At 42.5% G+C, this 15940-nt stretch overlaps 2 protein-coding genes across 3 annotated transcripts in view; one reads left to right on the top strand and one right to left on the bottom strand.

The window, feature by feature from the left end:
* Positions 1 to 15940, top strand: part of LOC120955986 (E3 ubiquitin-protein ligase TRIM9) — a 109404-nt gene that overhangs the window by 69966 nt on the left and 23498 nt on the right. For both annotated transcript variants that reach the window (XM_040377296.2, XM_040377294.2), the window contains exons 2-5: positions 6487 to 6582; positions 7068 to 7199; positions 7469 to 7570; positions 13789 to 13948. In XM_040377296.2, coding sequence (XP_040233230.1) covers positions 6487 to 6582; positions 7068 to 7199; positions 7469 to 7570; positions 13789 to 13948 — 490 coding nt within the window. The remainder of the gene's footprint in view (positions 1 to 6486; positions 6583 to 7067; positions 7200 to 7468; positions 7571 to 13788; positions 13949 to 15940) is intronic.
* LOC120955988 (uncharacterized) lies at positions 1709 to 3519 on the bottom strand. Its single transcript, XM_040377297.2, has 3 exons — positions 3412 to 3519; positions 2091 to 3317; positions 1709 to 1982 (listed from the first exon to the last, which is right to left on the bottom strand). Exons 1-3 carry the CDS (start codon positions 3457 to 3459, stop codon positions 1776 to 1778), a joined length of 1482 nt encoding a protein of 493 aa, XP_040233231.2. The 5' UTR covers positions 3460 to 3519; the 3' UTR covers positions 1709 to 1775.

Here is a 15940-nt window from a genome sequence, read left to right as displayed (position 1 = left end):
ATATAATTTATTATTGCAAATGCTGCCTTACCAAAATACCATTCTAGTTTTAGGGTTCTTGGTTATAATTATAACACAAATACCATTTATTTATTAAACAACAAATCTTCTGCATTTCTCAGAATTCCATAAAATCATCAAAATGTAAAACATATCTTGAATAACATACCTTATTATACCTCATTTCTCTAGTGAATTCTGTTAATCTCCTGCTGAAATCTAGTTTATGATACTGCATTCATCCCCTCTAGTGGCCGTTAACGGTTTGACCCAGTTCCGGAATGTCCAAAACGGCGCTAGACAGTCCCATCCTATCCCATCATCCAGCAAAGGTCGTTGGCGTGGAAGTTCATTTCGCTGCGATAAAATAACTTTCGATGTCCACGATGGTTCTCTGGCGCTTGGTGCTCGTAAATCTTCTAATCAATGGCGCAAAATTTGATTCCTTGCTTGTAGACATACACACCCAGCCGTACCGTGCTCATATTTTATGGCCATTCTGTGTGAGAGCCCCGTATGCTGACTAATGGGTTTCCCGTTCATTTGTGTTTTTGTTCTAGAGCGCCGCAGCCCTCTCAGTGACAAGTGTTCGGTAACACAGGCTGGTGTTTATCGGGTCTAAGTAGTTTTTTTTCTAAACTTGGAACGAACTAGCTGAGGATTTCTCACTTAAAAATCCTGTATGCATCCCTACTGCAGTAAAACCGTGCACCATATTCACTGGTGCGCGTTGCGTTTCGCTGATGCGGGTGCGAAAATAGCAACTTCATTCAACACATTGACTACAAAAGCAGGAGCGTTGCGTGGGGGACAGTTTGTTAGTGAAACAACCGGCAGCACGAACCAGAACCAGAACGGTGTGTTTTTTCTTTTCCATCGGCTCTGAGACTTTGCTCGGTAGCTTCCGGTGATGTTTGCTGCGGTAGGTTGTAAATCATCTAGCGTAGCGGACGCTGTTAAATGAGAGCATAACAGAGATGCCTAAAATCTTTCGCCTATGCTGGTCGTAATTGGGAAAGGAGGTACAGTATACCAGTTTTTGCTGGGCCATTAGAAGCTTCTTGGAATCATTTTCGTTCATCATTTACTTTAGCGCTAGCTTAAGCAGAAAGGAAAGTAAACAAAACACGTTTGGTACAAATTGTTGATTGATTGATATTGTATTCTTTTGAGGGGTTGTCTGAGGATGAAAATCGATAGCCACTACCACCACATTCGTCGTCAATGTGTAGTGAAATGCTCAAATTGTAATTGATACTGGAGTCGTTTTAAAGGCACCGTTCGAGCAAATGAATCTCCAATTTCGTACACCATCCGACGCAACACTGAACGTAATTCAAGGTTTACTCCCAGTGCGCTCGAAGGCAGAGACACATTTTGTAACCTTAGTGTCATTTCAATTCGTAGAACTCTATCAATAGGTCACATGCACATGCAAGGATTTTAATTGGTGTTTCTTAAAACTAGGGTAGGTTGCAACTATGTGTAGCTTAAGTGTGAAGTGTGAAAAGAAAACGTACATAGGGGAGACACGTCAGCTAATTCATTTTTTGGAACATGCTCCTCTCTGCCAAACGCTTTGTTCGCTCATATGCGCCTAAATGTATGCAATGCTTATCGTACAATCACAACTGAAAGCGTTTTGTATTGAATACAAATAAAAAACACCGCACAATTCACACCACGACAGTCTCGCAACGATACTACATTAAGCTGATTATAAGCTATATTTGCTGTCAAGAATAAAACCACACCGTGGACTTATTACATGTAATTTATATCGGAATTTCCGGACCATTGACGTGACAATCCGCAATATCAGACGTGGCGGAGATGATCTGCTGCATGTTTTTCAGCTTGTTAGTGGTCAGGCAGCTGCCCAGACGCTGGATGCTGGCCCTTCCCTCGGCAGCTCCATACTTCAGCAGGAAGCCCAGCTTAGCGGTTGTCTTCTCCGCCAGCGCTACGTAGTATGGTCCGATCTGTGCGACGAAGAAAAAAAAAAAAGGTGAATAAATAAACACCCCGCCAAAAGCCAAATATTGCATTTAGCGCACGTCTGCTGCAATGCGGTCGGGCAAACTACTTACGGCGGCAAGGCAACGGGCAGGCGAGCTCTGCTTACTGCAGAAGGTCAAATTGTCGATCAGATCTTCCACATCGAACAGGATGATCTTTCCGACCTCGAATGCCACATCGGCGAGAACGAACATTCGGCTCGATTCGATGATGAAGCACACCTCCACATCGGTGACGATCAGTGCGTAGTAGTTCAAGAGTAGGGGCGAAAATTTGAAGAAGCAGAACCGTGAGTTTGCGCCACCGCCAATCAATATCTCAAACAGGTAGTTAATGGATGAGTACGACCGTGGTACTAAAGCTTGGGTGTATTCGGTGAGGTACGTGTTCGAAATATTCACGTATTGCACGATACCCTCCCCTATCTTGGCGGTCATGTTCGACAGCTCGGAGAATGAGCTGGAGAACTTTGCTAGCGCCGTGGCTGTTTGGTTGTACTCGGGCAGGGCGGTAATTGTCGTGGTGGCATTGGGCAGTTTGGCCGCTACAGCGTTCCAGCCATTTTTAATATAGTCCGTCGACTGGACCACCACCTCCCCATAATCGGTGAGCGTGGTGTTGAACTCGGACAGGTAGTATACGAGATCGCTGTTGAACTGCACGGTCAGCAGCTCCAGATCATTGAGGTACGTGTCGGCAAACTCGATGTTCTCGATGGTGGAGTGCACGATGTACTCGACCGGTGATACGGTCGCCTTCAAGAAGCTCACCGCAATCATGATGTCCAGCGTAATGGACGCATCGACCTGTGCTCTGCCGTTCTTGACAGCCGCGGTCGTAATGGCTCCCTGCAGGCGCCGGAAAGCGGCATCAACCATCACGAGTGCTTTGCGCATGTTGCCGAAACCGTCGCCAAACAGCACGTTGATATCATCGCCAAGCCGGTAGTACAGTGTGGTACGCGTTCTGTTGACGTCCGTGTCGATATAAGTGATAAACGCTTGGATGCTTTTAAAAATCGGACTAAACACGGCGGTATAATTTCCGTCCGTTTTCGGTATAGCGTCAATTGTTACGTTGGTGATAGTGGTTCCCAGCTTTGTGACGTTGCTGCCGATCTCCTTCATTAAGGGCAGCACCTCGCCGAAAAGCGTGTAATTGGTTAGTAGCACAAGATTATTCTTATCGTCGATCGCTGCAAACTGGGGCGTTGTGCTGTTCACGGTGGATTTAATCGTCTGACTGGACTGGACCGTACCGATCGAACCGAACTCTGGACGCGGGGCGGCAAACGTGTGCTGCAAATGTAGTGTGAAGATGGACAGACCAGAAAAGGCGTTTAGCTAAGTGTGGCACGGCACCGAGATTAGTGTTAGCGGATTGTGACATTACCTGGAGCAACACGCAGCACAGCAGAAGAAACACACCTAGTCGTGCCATTGTGCAGCGTCAATGGCGAATAACTGAGAATTATTGGTTCCCTAACGGTGGGAGAACTCATTTATATAGGTAAAAGCCAGATATAGCTGCCTTCTATCACCTGTGCAAATATGGTTCGAGCGAGAACAGATCTTTCGTGGGCATGCGAATCGATGTGTGTGCTCCAAAACAAGGGCCACTCTCGAAGCCTAGCCTCTGAATATTACGAAAGATGGGACAAAATGGCATTGAAAATATTATTCTTTTTTTTTGTAATCCTCAAGTTGTGTCCATATGAAGCTCATGCTATTTTGTTTTGCTCTACTACATCAGCTTGACCAGTTTGTCGTTGAAAGCGGAACTGTTTGTACAGCTATTAATTCACGCACATTCTATATTTTTAACTATAGCTAATTGTAGTTGGCTATTGGCTATTGTAGTTGGCTATAGAAGAAGAAGACAAAATCCCTTCTACAACATTGAACCAATAAATAACAAACAGATTCTGTCTGTGGCTGTACGTCGGTGGCTTTAGTGGCCACAGGAACAGGGACCGATATGCGTACACGAACTATTCGCATGCGCTGTAACCCACTGGGTTAGGTGTGTTTCAAATCATTTGTGTAAATATGTCTTCTTTCAGTTGTGCAAATGGTTCTATCAATGACGAAAGCGGGTGGAGAGAAAAAAATCTGGACGTAGGATCTGGATTTTGGTTGGGAATGAACTTCTTCCTCTCATGCACAGAGCTTCAGTGGGTGCGCGTCGAAGCACGATAATATATTTTAGCACAATACCTTAGACGAACTGCAAGGTTAACAGGCTTAAGATAAGATTGAAATTGGGATTTTTTGTCAAGTGGTGAGTGGTTTATTGTAATCAGCTGTAATGTAACTGGAGAGAAGTCTTCAGCTAACCGTTCCCTGTGTAGGATTATAATCGTTTCATTTTACTTAAAGAAATCAAGAAAGTAAGCAGGGTAACTTCAGCTAAACAACGACGAATATTACAAGCACAGACAAACAATCCCGTCGCTGCTAGGTGAAAAATCAGTTTCCCCTCATTCTACCATAAACGCGGTGAATTAAACACTTTGTATAATTTCAATGCCAATCAAACACAAATTATTATTCATGTGACCGATATTCGAATGGTTTGGCACCTTTTACCACTACAGCAGCACACCCATTAGCAATGGCTGTTTTGTGTTTTGTCTCTCCGTTGTAATGTTGTGAATAATTTTAGCAAAAATTTCATTCCTCCATGTCAATGTTCCACCTTTTATCTTCATTGCCAATGTTTTGCTTCGTTAGCGGCGTTAGTGTGTCAGAAAAGTTGTTCTTAGCGGCTATAAAAAAAGACCACGCTTGAATATTTTGATGCGTTTCCTCGTGTTTTAGTGATAGATATCATACAGGGCGTGAGAACTGAATGACGTTAAATGTGGGGAGAAATACAGTTATGTTATGGCGTTTGGAATAGAATAGTTTCAGACTTTTTTCTAGCTCTAACACACAGCGACCATTTGGAGACCTTATCTTTGGCGATGGGTCGTGTTCCAGTTTTTACTAGGTGGCTGAATGTTTTCACCGAATAAGACGCATTCAAGCGGCACAATGCTTCCGGCATTGTTGGTTGTGGTTTAGAGGTTGTTATCATGTAAATTAATGAACGTTAATACGAGGCTATAAAAAAAAAGCGTGAAAAACTTCAATAAAACCTCAGCTATTCTAACGGAGCTATTTGTTACAAAAGAGCTATACATACATAATTGTAACTCATTCGCAGAAAATAATTGTTTTGTTTTATATCTTTTTGACATGAACCATGCACTCTCATGCATTACATTAGGTGCGAACAGCTGTAACATTTGTTTCTACCCATACATGTCTGGAAGAAGATGTGCATAAACTCCAACCGCCCGTTAATTCAAGAGTGTGTTCGGTGGAGTGTAAGCATCCGTGCACTTTCCACCAGCCTGGATGCGTACGGATCAGTGAGATTAGGGACCCTTCCCGGAACGGTTGTGCTCGGTCTACCCTTCCGTCAAGCGGAGTCAACTCAAGTGCACGGAGCAGATGTCATTCACTCATTGTCGAGATCCCTCTATTTGGGTGGTTTGGGGCAGTCGTACATCAGTTCCCTTGAGATAGAGTAGGGGAGGAGGGGAACATTCTTCCTAACATGTACGCAACAGCCTGCGTCTGTTTCGGTACAAACGCCCCAAGCTCCCGCCCGGCGGCAGACGCAATATCAGTTGCGTGTAATTTCAAAATAATGTCTGCAAGCGTATGGCGCAGCGACTGTTGTAACGGTTGAGGTTTTCCCGTGCGGGTGGGGACGTGGGACTTTCTGTTCTGACAGGGCACAGGATTGCTCCAGCTCGACTCGTCATGGAAGTTGGGAAGGCTTCCTATGTGCTGCTGGTCTAATTTTATTGATGCTGTCTGGCACCTTAATTACTCGTTTCAGGCGCACAGCCGGCGCTGGGATGCGCTCTCTTGTTGTTGGTAAACCATTTACCGGTAAGGCCTTTGCCTATCGGTGGTAGGGCTCCGAAAGCATCATGCTCTGATGGGTAGGTTCTTTAGGAAATCAGAAAATGCTTACGTTTGGCGGGCACAAGCTAACTAACCTTCATTAAAATGAATGGTTTGAAAGTGTTCTCAATGGGTTGCAATCAGTCTTTATCATCGGGTTCAGCGTTGGGTGGGAAGGTAAACATTCCGTTGAGTGATGCATCCTTACTTTTGCGACCGGGATGCAGTTTTGGGAATGCTATCCTTCGTCTGGTGGGGGTCTGGGGTTGGTAATTTAATCCCTGAAGCTAATTGAGTTGTGCAACGTGTAATCACGAGAAAGAGAGTTGCCATGTTGATTTTGTACATATTCTATAATGATTTCTAATTGGTTTTAGTATCAAATTATCTTGTAGGATATTTTTACTTTTCCACTATTCCATTATTCTACATCTTAAAATACTAAATTTTCACCATAAAGTAACTAATGTTTCCTGTTTTTTCTCCTTTTTCATTTTTTCCCACACAGACTGAACTATCCCACAACCTACAGCAGCTCTCGGAAAAGGCGCGTTCGACAACGGAATTCATCCAAAGACTGAAGGGAATGAGCGATAAAGTGACGGTAAGCAAGGTGCACACATAAACCCCGGGCCTAAATCCACCCCGAATATCAACTTCCCAAAATTCCACATCCCATCCATATCCACTCACTCCACGCGCAATAACCAACAGTAACTTATTCCCGCGTTCGTTGGAAAATCCGCGAAAGTCGATCCTTTCCTGGCGGTGGCACAATAATCGGCCCGTTTTGTTTCCTGGCAGCCCGGGGAAGAGTGCCCGGAAAAGCTTCATCGTTTCCGCTCTTTTGAAAAAGGATATCCCCGGATTGTGTGCACGGTCTGGCCCTTTGTTCTTCGATCCTTCGATGCTACACGGCCTAAAATCGCTTGCGCCACGTGTGCTTTTCCCAGCGCTAACCCACGCTCTCACCCTCCTTGCAATCGACCCTGACTCACACACGCATTCTTTCCGGTGGGGGGGGGGGGGGGGGGATGGGATGGGATCCCAAAAACCTCCACTCACTTTACCTTTTCCCCGTTTTTGCAGGATTCGTGCATCGAGTTCGAGCGGCTGGTGACGGTACAGTGCGAAGCGCTGATAGCGGCCATTAACGCCCGAAGGGACGTCCTGCTCGATGTAATACGAAGCGATAAGGAAGCCAAAATACGCACGCTAAAGGTAAGATTGATTTCGCTGTAAACCCGAGCATTTGATGCGTTGGGGGAGAGGGAATCGCTTTGATTTTGCGATACGTAGCGTTTGCATGTGTATACCCGCGTCGGCCGCCACAAATGGGTGGCGTTTAACAACGGGCACGGCTCTAATGAATGATCACAATCGCAAGAGCAGATACGCTTCATAAGGGACGAACAAAGTTTAGCACTTTAGATAGTGGAGAGGATGTATAATTTGATATTTGATAACTTTGCTTTTGCTCGTACTCACAGGATCAACAGGCAAGCTGTACAGGGAAGCTTCAGCAAACTACTGGTCTCATTCAGTTCTGCATCGAAGCGCTGAAGGAAACGGATAGTGCAGCATTCTTGCAGGTAATGTATTTGTTTTATGTATGTTTACGATAAAATATCTGAAAAGTTTCAAAGCTCAGCAACAATCTATTGTAGTTATCATTGAAAAAGGATTTGTGTTGTTAAAAATGTGAAATGGAAAATGTATTTTGCGCAACCTTATGTCACCCAGTACTAATAACTTGTTTCAATTTTGCGGTAAGGTTCCTGTTAAGTTATCCTGTGAAGTTCTCAAGCCTAATACCACTCCAATTTGGCTAATTTTGTATTAATAATCATGAGCTTGAGCTTATTTATAAGACTTTTTCTTCAAAATGTTATAATTGATTACTACAATGTTACTTATTATATCTCGAAACGTCTTGTCTTACCCTCTCAAAAGTGTGTGATATAATATTGGAGTGGTTCCCTTCCACTTGGCTATTTGTATCAAACAAATAAACAAGTACCTTGAAACATTTTAAATAAAAAGCTTCCTTACCTTACCAGCATCAAACAGCGCAGTCGAGTTGAAGCGTTGCCGTGAAACGGTTTAATCCCGCGCGGATGCAAACGCCATCGTTTCGATATCATTTTATGATTGCAACATTGCAGTAAAACTTGGTCGACGGTCGTCGTCGCCCCAGCAGCAACCAATATGGCACTGTAGCGATGGTTCCCGATAGCGAGATAGCGCGTTGGCGCGCAAAAGGACGACGAAGCAATGAAGATAAAATATTCAGAGCCCACTCGTTGAACACAGAAGCGTTTGGGGGGGGGGGGGGGGGGGGGGGGAAGGGTAAAGAGCGGTCTGTTTGACGTTCGGGGTTAGCAAAAATAACATTTATTGTATGATCGGTTCTGTTTGTTTTTAAGATGTGCTTGTGGAAATCGCATGCGCCAGCAGCAGTGGGCAGCCGATGGAGCCGATTCGATGCATTTTATATTTATTTTTAAAGAATATAAGAAAACAAAGGAGTTTGACGGAAAAGAGGGCTTTTAAAGTTGTGTTTTGTATGCAAAAATAGGTGGAGCTTTGAAAGCTTTACTTTAAAAAGCGATTTTTTGTATGTTCATTCCAGGATATCTACATACGATGGAGTTAATTATTCATTATATCAATTGTTTATTTTAATACTAGGCGGTTTTTTTAAAACAACTCTGTCTGTCTATAGTCTGACAAACTGGTATCATACAATTTCATGGTACTTTTATGCCAAAAAATAAATGTATTATTTCTACATTTCCATTGCATTGTTCAGTTTTCGTTTATCCATTGGTAGTGTAGTGCCTTGCTTTTTTGGCCACCTCACAAAGATCATGTTTGGTTTTGCTCAACAACAAAACAAGTTTCTCTACCATTTGTATTTGTTTGCACTACCGGCGAAGCGAGCATGGATGGTTTTCGTTTTGGACGGTTTGTGGTTGTGCCATTTTTTGTTGTTGTGATAAAGAGTTTAGTATCCGCAACGAAATGCGGAAAATACAAACCGAAACCGACTGGAAAACGATTTCACTTTTGGGGCTAAACAACACACGCAAGGATGTGCGCGAGTGTTTCCAATGTAGTAGTATGTACCACGGGGAAGAATAAATTGGGGTGAAATTGGTTGGTGTTTTTGTGCGGGCACTACCGCGGAAAAGTTTATCTTCCGTATGCGTATGGGTGGTTTTTTTTTTGTTGGTAAATGGAATTTCGCCACATCACATCAAAGCAGCTGATGGGAAAATGAGTGTTGTACAGTTGGAAAAGCGGGAAGGAAGTGGACCGCCGCATCCACGCGTATGGTTTGTTGTATGGGGATGGAATTTGCCCATTTATCTAAGGGGTGAGTGGGCATCAGATGCAGAAGGCAATGAATGTTCCCTTCCAATGCACATTGGGCAAACGCCTGTATAAAAATCGAAAAACCAACTTCATCGCAGGTTAGCACCATAATCATTTTCTGAAAATAGATACTTAAACTTAGTTGAAACCAAAACATTTCACGTTTTTATCTTAAACTTACTGAGATGTAGGCCATCAAAGTGTAAACTTTGTGTTTTTTGTCCCAAATTTGAGCTATTTTTCGACCGAACATAAACCATCATATTTTAGTATATGATGGTTAGATTTTGATAACTAATGTGTCGTTGGAGAGGTTCATTGTCATACTTTGATGTTATATCTGAATATTTTGCAAAAACTTGTTTTTAAAGTTCATAAATGATTGAAAACCAAACATCACTGCCAAATTTTTGGATATTTTCATTTTGGAGAGTAATTTTTTTTATGATTCGATTCGATTTCACTCGTGAGTCGTATATCATAGGAAAGATCAACATTTTTCCTACGTTTTGACGTTGAAATTAGCTGCGACGATCCGCGACCCCGAAAGTTATTGAACTTTTTCTTGAAAATAGCACGACCGATTTTGACGTGTTGTTGTATGAGCCATACACCACGAGTATCGAACTACCTGTCATAAACGGGCATTTGAAACAAACAGGCATAATAAACAAAGCTGTAAAGAGAAAAAAAGTTTAAAAAGGTCGTAAAAAGGAATCAGCTCTTTTCAAAACTAACCATGAAAATCTCGGCTTTTTTAGCGCGTGATACTTAAAAAAATGTTTTTAGTAAGGAACGTATTCCGCCTTTGTTTAAATTCTTAACAATAGTTGCTGATGCTGTTAAGTACTACACAATAATGCAATGTTGTGAGAGATAATTATTAAGGTTTTTTTCTGTCTTGACGATTTTAGTATAGGACTGCCCTGTATAGTAAGAGCAATGGTATTGAATGAAGAAAAATTGCAATAGCACGAGGAATTGATTTTCATCCCGGCGTTTGTATGGCCGTTGCCCACTGTGCAATGGGGAGTGGAACAGTTTTATTTGAAGTATCTGATGATTTTTTTTTGGGAAATTGTGTTTAAATGATTCATTTCTCGATAGAAATAAAACATTTACCTTAAGTTTTTCTCTATAAAATTTAAATAAAATGAACAATCGTCACGTTCTTTCCACTAGTATAAGCACCACCGCATCAATGAATAATCCCCTATTTGTGGTGATCATTGGTAAAGCGGCTTGCATCATTATTCGCCCTGTCGAGGGGAAAAAAGTGTGCATCCAACACTGCACAATACACAATCAACGGTAAATGGTGGTCCCACGTACCACGCGTTTGCTGGAAAAGTCCCCAACTTCGCGACTAATTAAAATGCATTTTTAATTCCCTTTATCTTTTAGCTGGGTTGTGACATACTGTAAAAAAATCACCAATAATCGATCCACCACAGTACGCCAATTCGTTCGAGTGATAGAAATAATCCGATCGTAAAAGCCGAAAGTCCAATAGGGAGAGAGAGAGAGATAGAGAGGTGTCCTTCCGGTTTCGATTAGCAAACAGATAATATCACTCCAGTAAAAACGCAACCCACAACACAATGGACCCCGGTTCGTTGTGTGTGGAATAGATTTATGAGGTGCTAAAGAGCAATGTTTCACTACTCCGGTGGCTGATATTCATTGTACATTGGAGTTCATCGTACATGAATGGATGCTGTATTGCGGGATGCGAGGCGCTCAGGTGTGAATGCAGCTGAACAAACACAGCTGGATTTTTTTCCTCGCCTCCCAAACACATGCCTAGTCTCAACAACTGGCTTGTTTTCCATTTAATTTTGTTCAGTTTGTTTGGCTTCAACCGTAGCTGGTACTACACGAAAAGTATACAGACGCCAACGGTGGAACATCCATGTGAGGGATTTTATTCATCGCGGCCCGCTTCATATGGCATTCAATAATCATGAATTAAACCATAAAATGACTAATAACGCATAAATCCCATTTGGGATGAATTTGGCACATGGAATTTGGGTATCCACGGTACAGTTACAAACAGTTGCACGGTTTTCACTTCATTATAAACCATTAGCCCCCTCCCGCCGATGGATGCGGGTGTGTACTGCCCGCGAATGGACGCGAATCCCCGGGAGAAATTTCCAAAATGCATCGGCGCCAGAAGGTGTCAGTGGTGGTGTGGTGCTGTTGCAAGGGCAGTGTATAGGTACGGCCGGCAGCCTATCAACTACCGCTACCGCAAGTCACGGTTCCCGCTTAATCAGTCACCGAGCGTCCAGCCTACTAATGGCCGTCCATCGCTCGTTCATCGTGTGCTCTTTGAAAACGGTATGTGGCAATCGATTTTTGTGGTCAATCGACCGCCTAGCAAAGCCGCCTGTCGGTTTGTGGTTTTCGATGCCGCGCCAAAACCCCGTACCATTTATATACTTTGGGGCTTTTGGGGCCCTGGTGAAGCGTAACGTTAGCAGAGCAAAACATTATTAGGCACTTTAATTACTCGGCGCTTTTGCTCGCCGGGGGACGAACGATTTAGGATAGGGATTTATGCTTTGCATTGAATGCTTCAACCTTTCAAGAGGGGTGACATTATTATGCGTAATTCATCACAAATTCCGCTATTTAGCAGTTATAAATTATGCTCTTTTGTGTGTTATTGTGGTCGTTTGGAGAATTATTTTATTTATGAAAATTTGGAGTGTAATTTGAAGAATGATCACTCTCTTTGATATTGCTGACAATGTAATGCCATGTTTTTGGTAATCAATTTTTGACAGGCCTCATTAGACCCCCGAGGTTAGCACATTTTAACAGTCAATACATCAACTCAGACTGCGCTTAGATATTACCTTTACTTTATCGTATTGTAATAATTAAAACACAGTAATTTATGGCATTATTAAAATTCAAAAAATGTTATCATGGAATCAAATAAGCTTAACAAATGTGTTATGAGCTTTTTTTTAATACTTTTATGAATCCTACAGTAAATCACTATTTATAATATTTTTAAGAAGTATTGTTGCCAATATCTTAGTTGTTCATCATAGAAACATCTTTTGCTGATTGCTATGAGATCAATACTAAATGAAAATAACTTAATTTTAATTTGTTCTTGCCTTTTTTTTTGGGAGGATTAACTGAAACATCCCACGACCGATGGTCTGATGAATGTGTAGTGTTTGACTCTGAGGTGTGATGTTATCGATTGTGGATATTATTAGACGAATGCTCTCGAGATATTTTTCAATAGTTCTGCTCTCAAAATTATATGATAGCTGTTGAAAAACATCTCGCGAGCTTAACTAACTCGGAAATAATTATATTTTATTATTTTACTTGTTACTTTTTGTTACTTGAATCTGTTCATTTCACTACATCGAACATCGCAATATGAGAACTTTCAGGGAACATTGTACTCAACACAGTGAGCTATGAAGAGCCCTGTTTTTGGATAGGCACGCACATCTCGTTAATGAACACATTCAAACCGCAATGAACTTTTACAGAAATGCACTGCAATTCGTCATTCGACTGCGCTTAAATGTCTTGATTTATTGTGAGAAAATCCTGTCTGTGGCTTAAATCAAGTTTAGAAACGATTCCACTACGGTACGGCCCCTTTCAACACGGTACATTAATGCAGAGACTTTAAAAAAAGCAAGTGCTGTTAAGACGGCATTAGGAATTGGACTCGTGATACAACACCTCACCCGGTCGGACCCCAACCCACTGCGTCTCCTATCCTTCTTCCGTTCTCCTCTAATGCTAACAACATTTGACAGACATTTTCAACGCCTCCCCCAAATATGGGCTTCTTGGCAACGCCACGGCTCTCAACTTCATTTACTTTTGACACCGTAGCTTCGCACCGTTACTTCTCGGCCGGGCCTGCTTGTGATCGGTGTGATCGAAAATTTAGGTGAATAGCATAGCACGTCCCACTTCCCGAAACGATCGCAAACCGTTGCTCTAACACACACCTCGCTGGTGCTGGAGGTCAGCGGTTGAAAAGGTTGAGAAATAAATCAAAGTCGCAAAGACATCGACTCGTAACAGACATCTCCTAGTGTTTGCTGTACACTTCTCCCCGGTGGCGTCGGTTGCAGTTGTGCAAAACCGAGGCAAGGTGCATAAAGCGGTTTCGCTAAGCAGGGCCCGTTGGAGTTCGTGGTTTATCCGTTTATGCGACACAAAGCGCCATATCACGGACCACGGGGTCAAGTGTGAGCAAGGGTTTGGAAAACTGAAAACACATTACTCATCTGGCAATCGGTCGGTCCCGTTCCGTTTGATGATTCTATTCCGTGCGTACCCCGTAGGATCCATTTAGCCGTCCATTTTCGTACGTTGCGTTTGCGGTGTATTTATCTTACCAATTTCCATTTTCTTCCCTTTTCTTCCCGTCTGGCAGGTGGGCTCCATGTTAATTAACCGCGTCGCCAACACGGACATGACCTGGCACCAGGAGGTCACGAATGCGGCCCCACGCGTATCGCCAATTATCGATCTCACGCTCGACGACTCGTCGGTGATACGCGCCATCGATAATCTCAACTTCATTCAGATGAAGCGTAAGTATCCGTCCCAGGAACAACAGGGGACGATATTGGGTAGGTAGGGAAGTGGGCGAATGGCGTGACTTTCACCACACAAGAACACGCGCAGCAAAGCCATGGCCAGGTCCGGTCAGGCGGGTCGTCTGCGCTCGGGGTGGGTGAAATTAATTTATTCAAGGTGTTATGCAGCACGCAGGCTTCATGCTGGGACGAAACCCCGAATGCACGAGCTGCATAGTTCGTGCTCAATTAAAGACAAAATTAAGATTTTCTCACGCAGCCAACGATGGAGCTACGGTACAGTACGGTACTGGTTAGCATTTCAAGCTGCTGAATTATGTTAAAGGCAAATAATGCAGAAACTTCCGATAGCGCAACACTGGCATTGTCATGTGACCGTGTTTTGAATGATATAAATACTAACAGATTTTTTTGTTTGGGAAAGAAATTGTGCTTTCTGTTAAGAATGTGTAGATCAAAGTGGTATTGTAAACGATATTCCAAAATCATCATCTTTTATCACAAATGTGGTAATAAGCTGTCTTGTAGTTGCGCTAAAATTGTTGTGACATATTGTGGTACAAACAAGATGATTTGTCATTGATCACAATTGTCAAATAATATTTTCATCCGTGACTTAGACGAAGCTTTTTGAACTCATCATTTTGTGATATCATATGGTACATTTGTGAAATGAGATAAGTGGCTTTTTACTTTTTTGTAGTGTTGAGATCAATTATGATCCTCTCTTATATTTATACTATCATTTGTTGTAATAACGGTAACTATATTTTGCCATCATGCTACAAACACGTTTGAGCTACTATATTTAGAATATTACTGCATAAAAAAAGAGTTAATAACAAAATTAATTCATAAGTAACAGTTAAGCTCAATAATATTTTTGAGTATTGAATGAGGTTAAAAATGATGATAAAATATAGGTATACTTCAAATTTAATCCTCCAAGTGGCCAAAAGTTTGTAATTAGTGTTGGGTAAAATTGACCACACACTGAAGTCGACTCCGATCTGACTTCAATAAATTCGAAATTTACTCCGGAAGGTAGGAGGTTTGCTCAGCATTATTCGGAGTCGTTTAGAATCGTCCAGAGTCATCCGGAGTCGTCCGAAGTCGTTCAGAGTCGTCCAGCGTTGTCCGGATTCGTCCGGAGTCGTCTGGAGTCGTCCGGAGTCGTCCGGAGTCGTCCGGAGTCGTTTGGAGTCGTCCGGAGTCGTCCAGATTCGTCCAGACTCGTTCAGAGTTGTCCAGAATCGTCCAGAAACGGCCGGAGTCTGTTTAAGAAGCGCACGCGCAAAGTGAAAGTGGAAAAAAAACACCACGAAATGAAATGCATCTCGCCCAATACGAATCCAGACGACTTCGGCTGAAACCGGACGACTCCGGACAATTTCGACTCCCGGCAGAACTAGTGATTCCGATTTTGCCCGAGTCGGAAGCGGATAAACAAAAGTCGGAGTCGGATCGGAGTCGTGGGTACTTTCTAGAGAGCACACATATTCTAGTATGCAATATTCTATTCTATAATATGTTTTCGTATTCTAATTTGATAGGCAATTGAAATATTTAGAATAATTATGCAAAAATAGGAAAAAAAAAAATTAAGTGCCCGGAAACCGAACACTACATCATGGCTATAGAGAGATATTATTTACTCATGCAAATATGCAATAAGAAATATCGAAAGAAATATTGCTAATCATCGTTTGAAACGATACTAATGATGAGCTTTTTTTTCTGTAAAGCGATCAAGTTTAGAACCGAACGGATGATCTTGTCGTTTCCTTTCGCTTGCCATCCCTGAAATGGAAGGTTTCGCCGTATCCAAAATGAGGCAACTGCTTGCCTGTTATGGTAATTCCAACATGGTGCAACATGCCTCCCCCAGCCACTAAAGCTAACAAAGCTGAAATAAAACAACCATTTTTCCTTCTTGTTGCTATACAACGCTCAAACAGGTGAGAAACGTGAGCATTAATTATTCTC

The sequence above is a fragment of the Anopheles coluzzii genome, chromosome 3 (genome assembly GCF_943734685.1).
Source record: "Anopheles coluzzii chromosome 3, AcolN3, whole genome shotgun sequence".
Taxonomy (NCBI): Eukaryota; Metazoa; Arthropoda; class Insecta; order Diptera; family Culicidae; genus Anopheles; species Anopheles coluzzii.
This window is presented reverse-complemented; position numbering and strand designations above follow the sequence as displayed.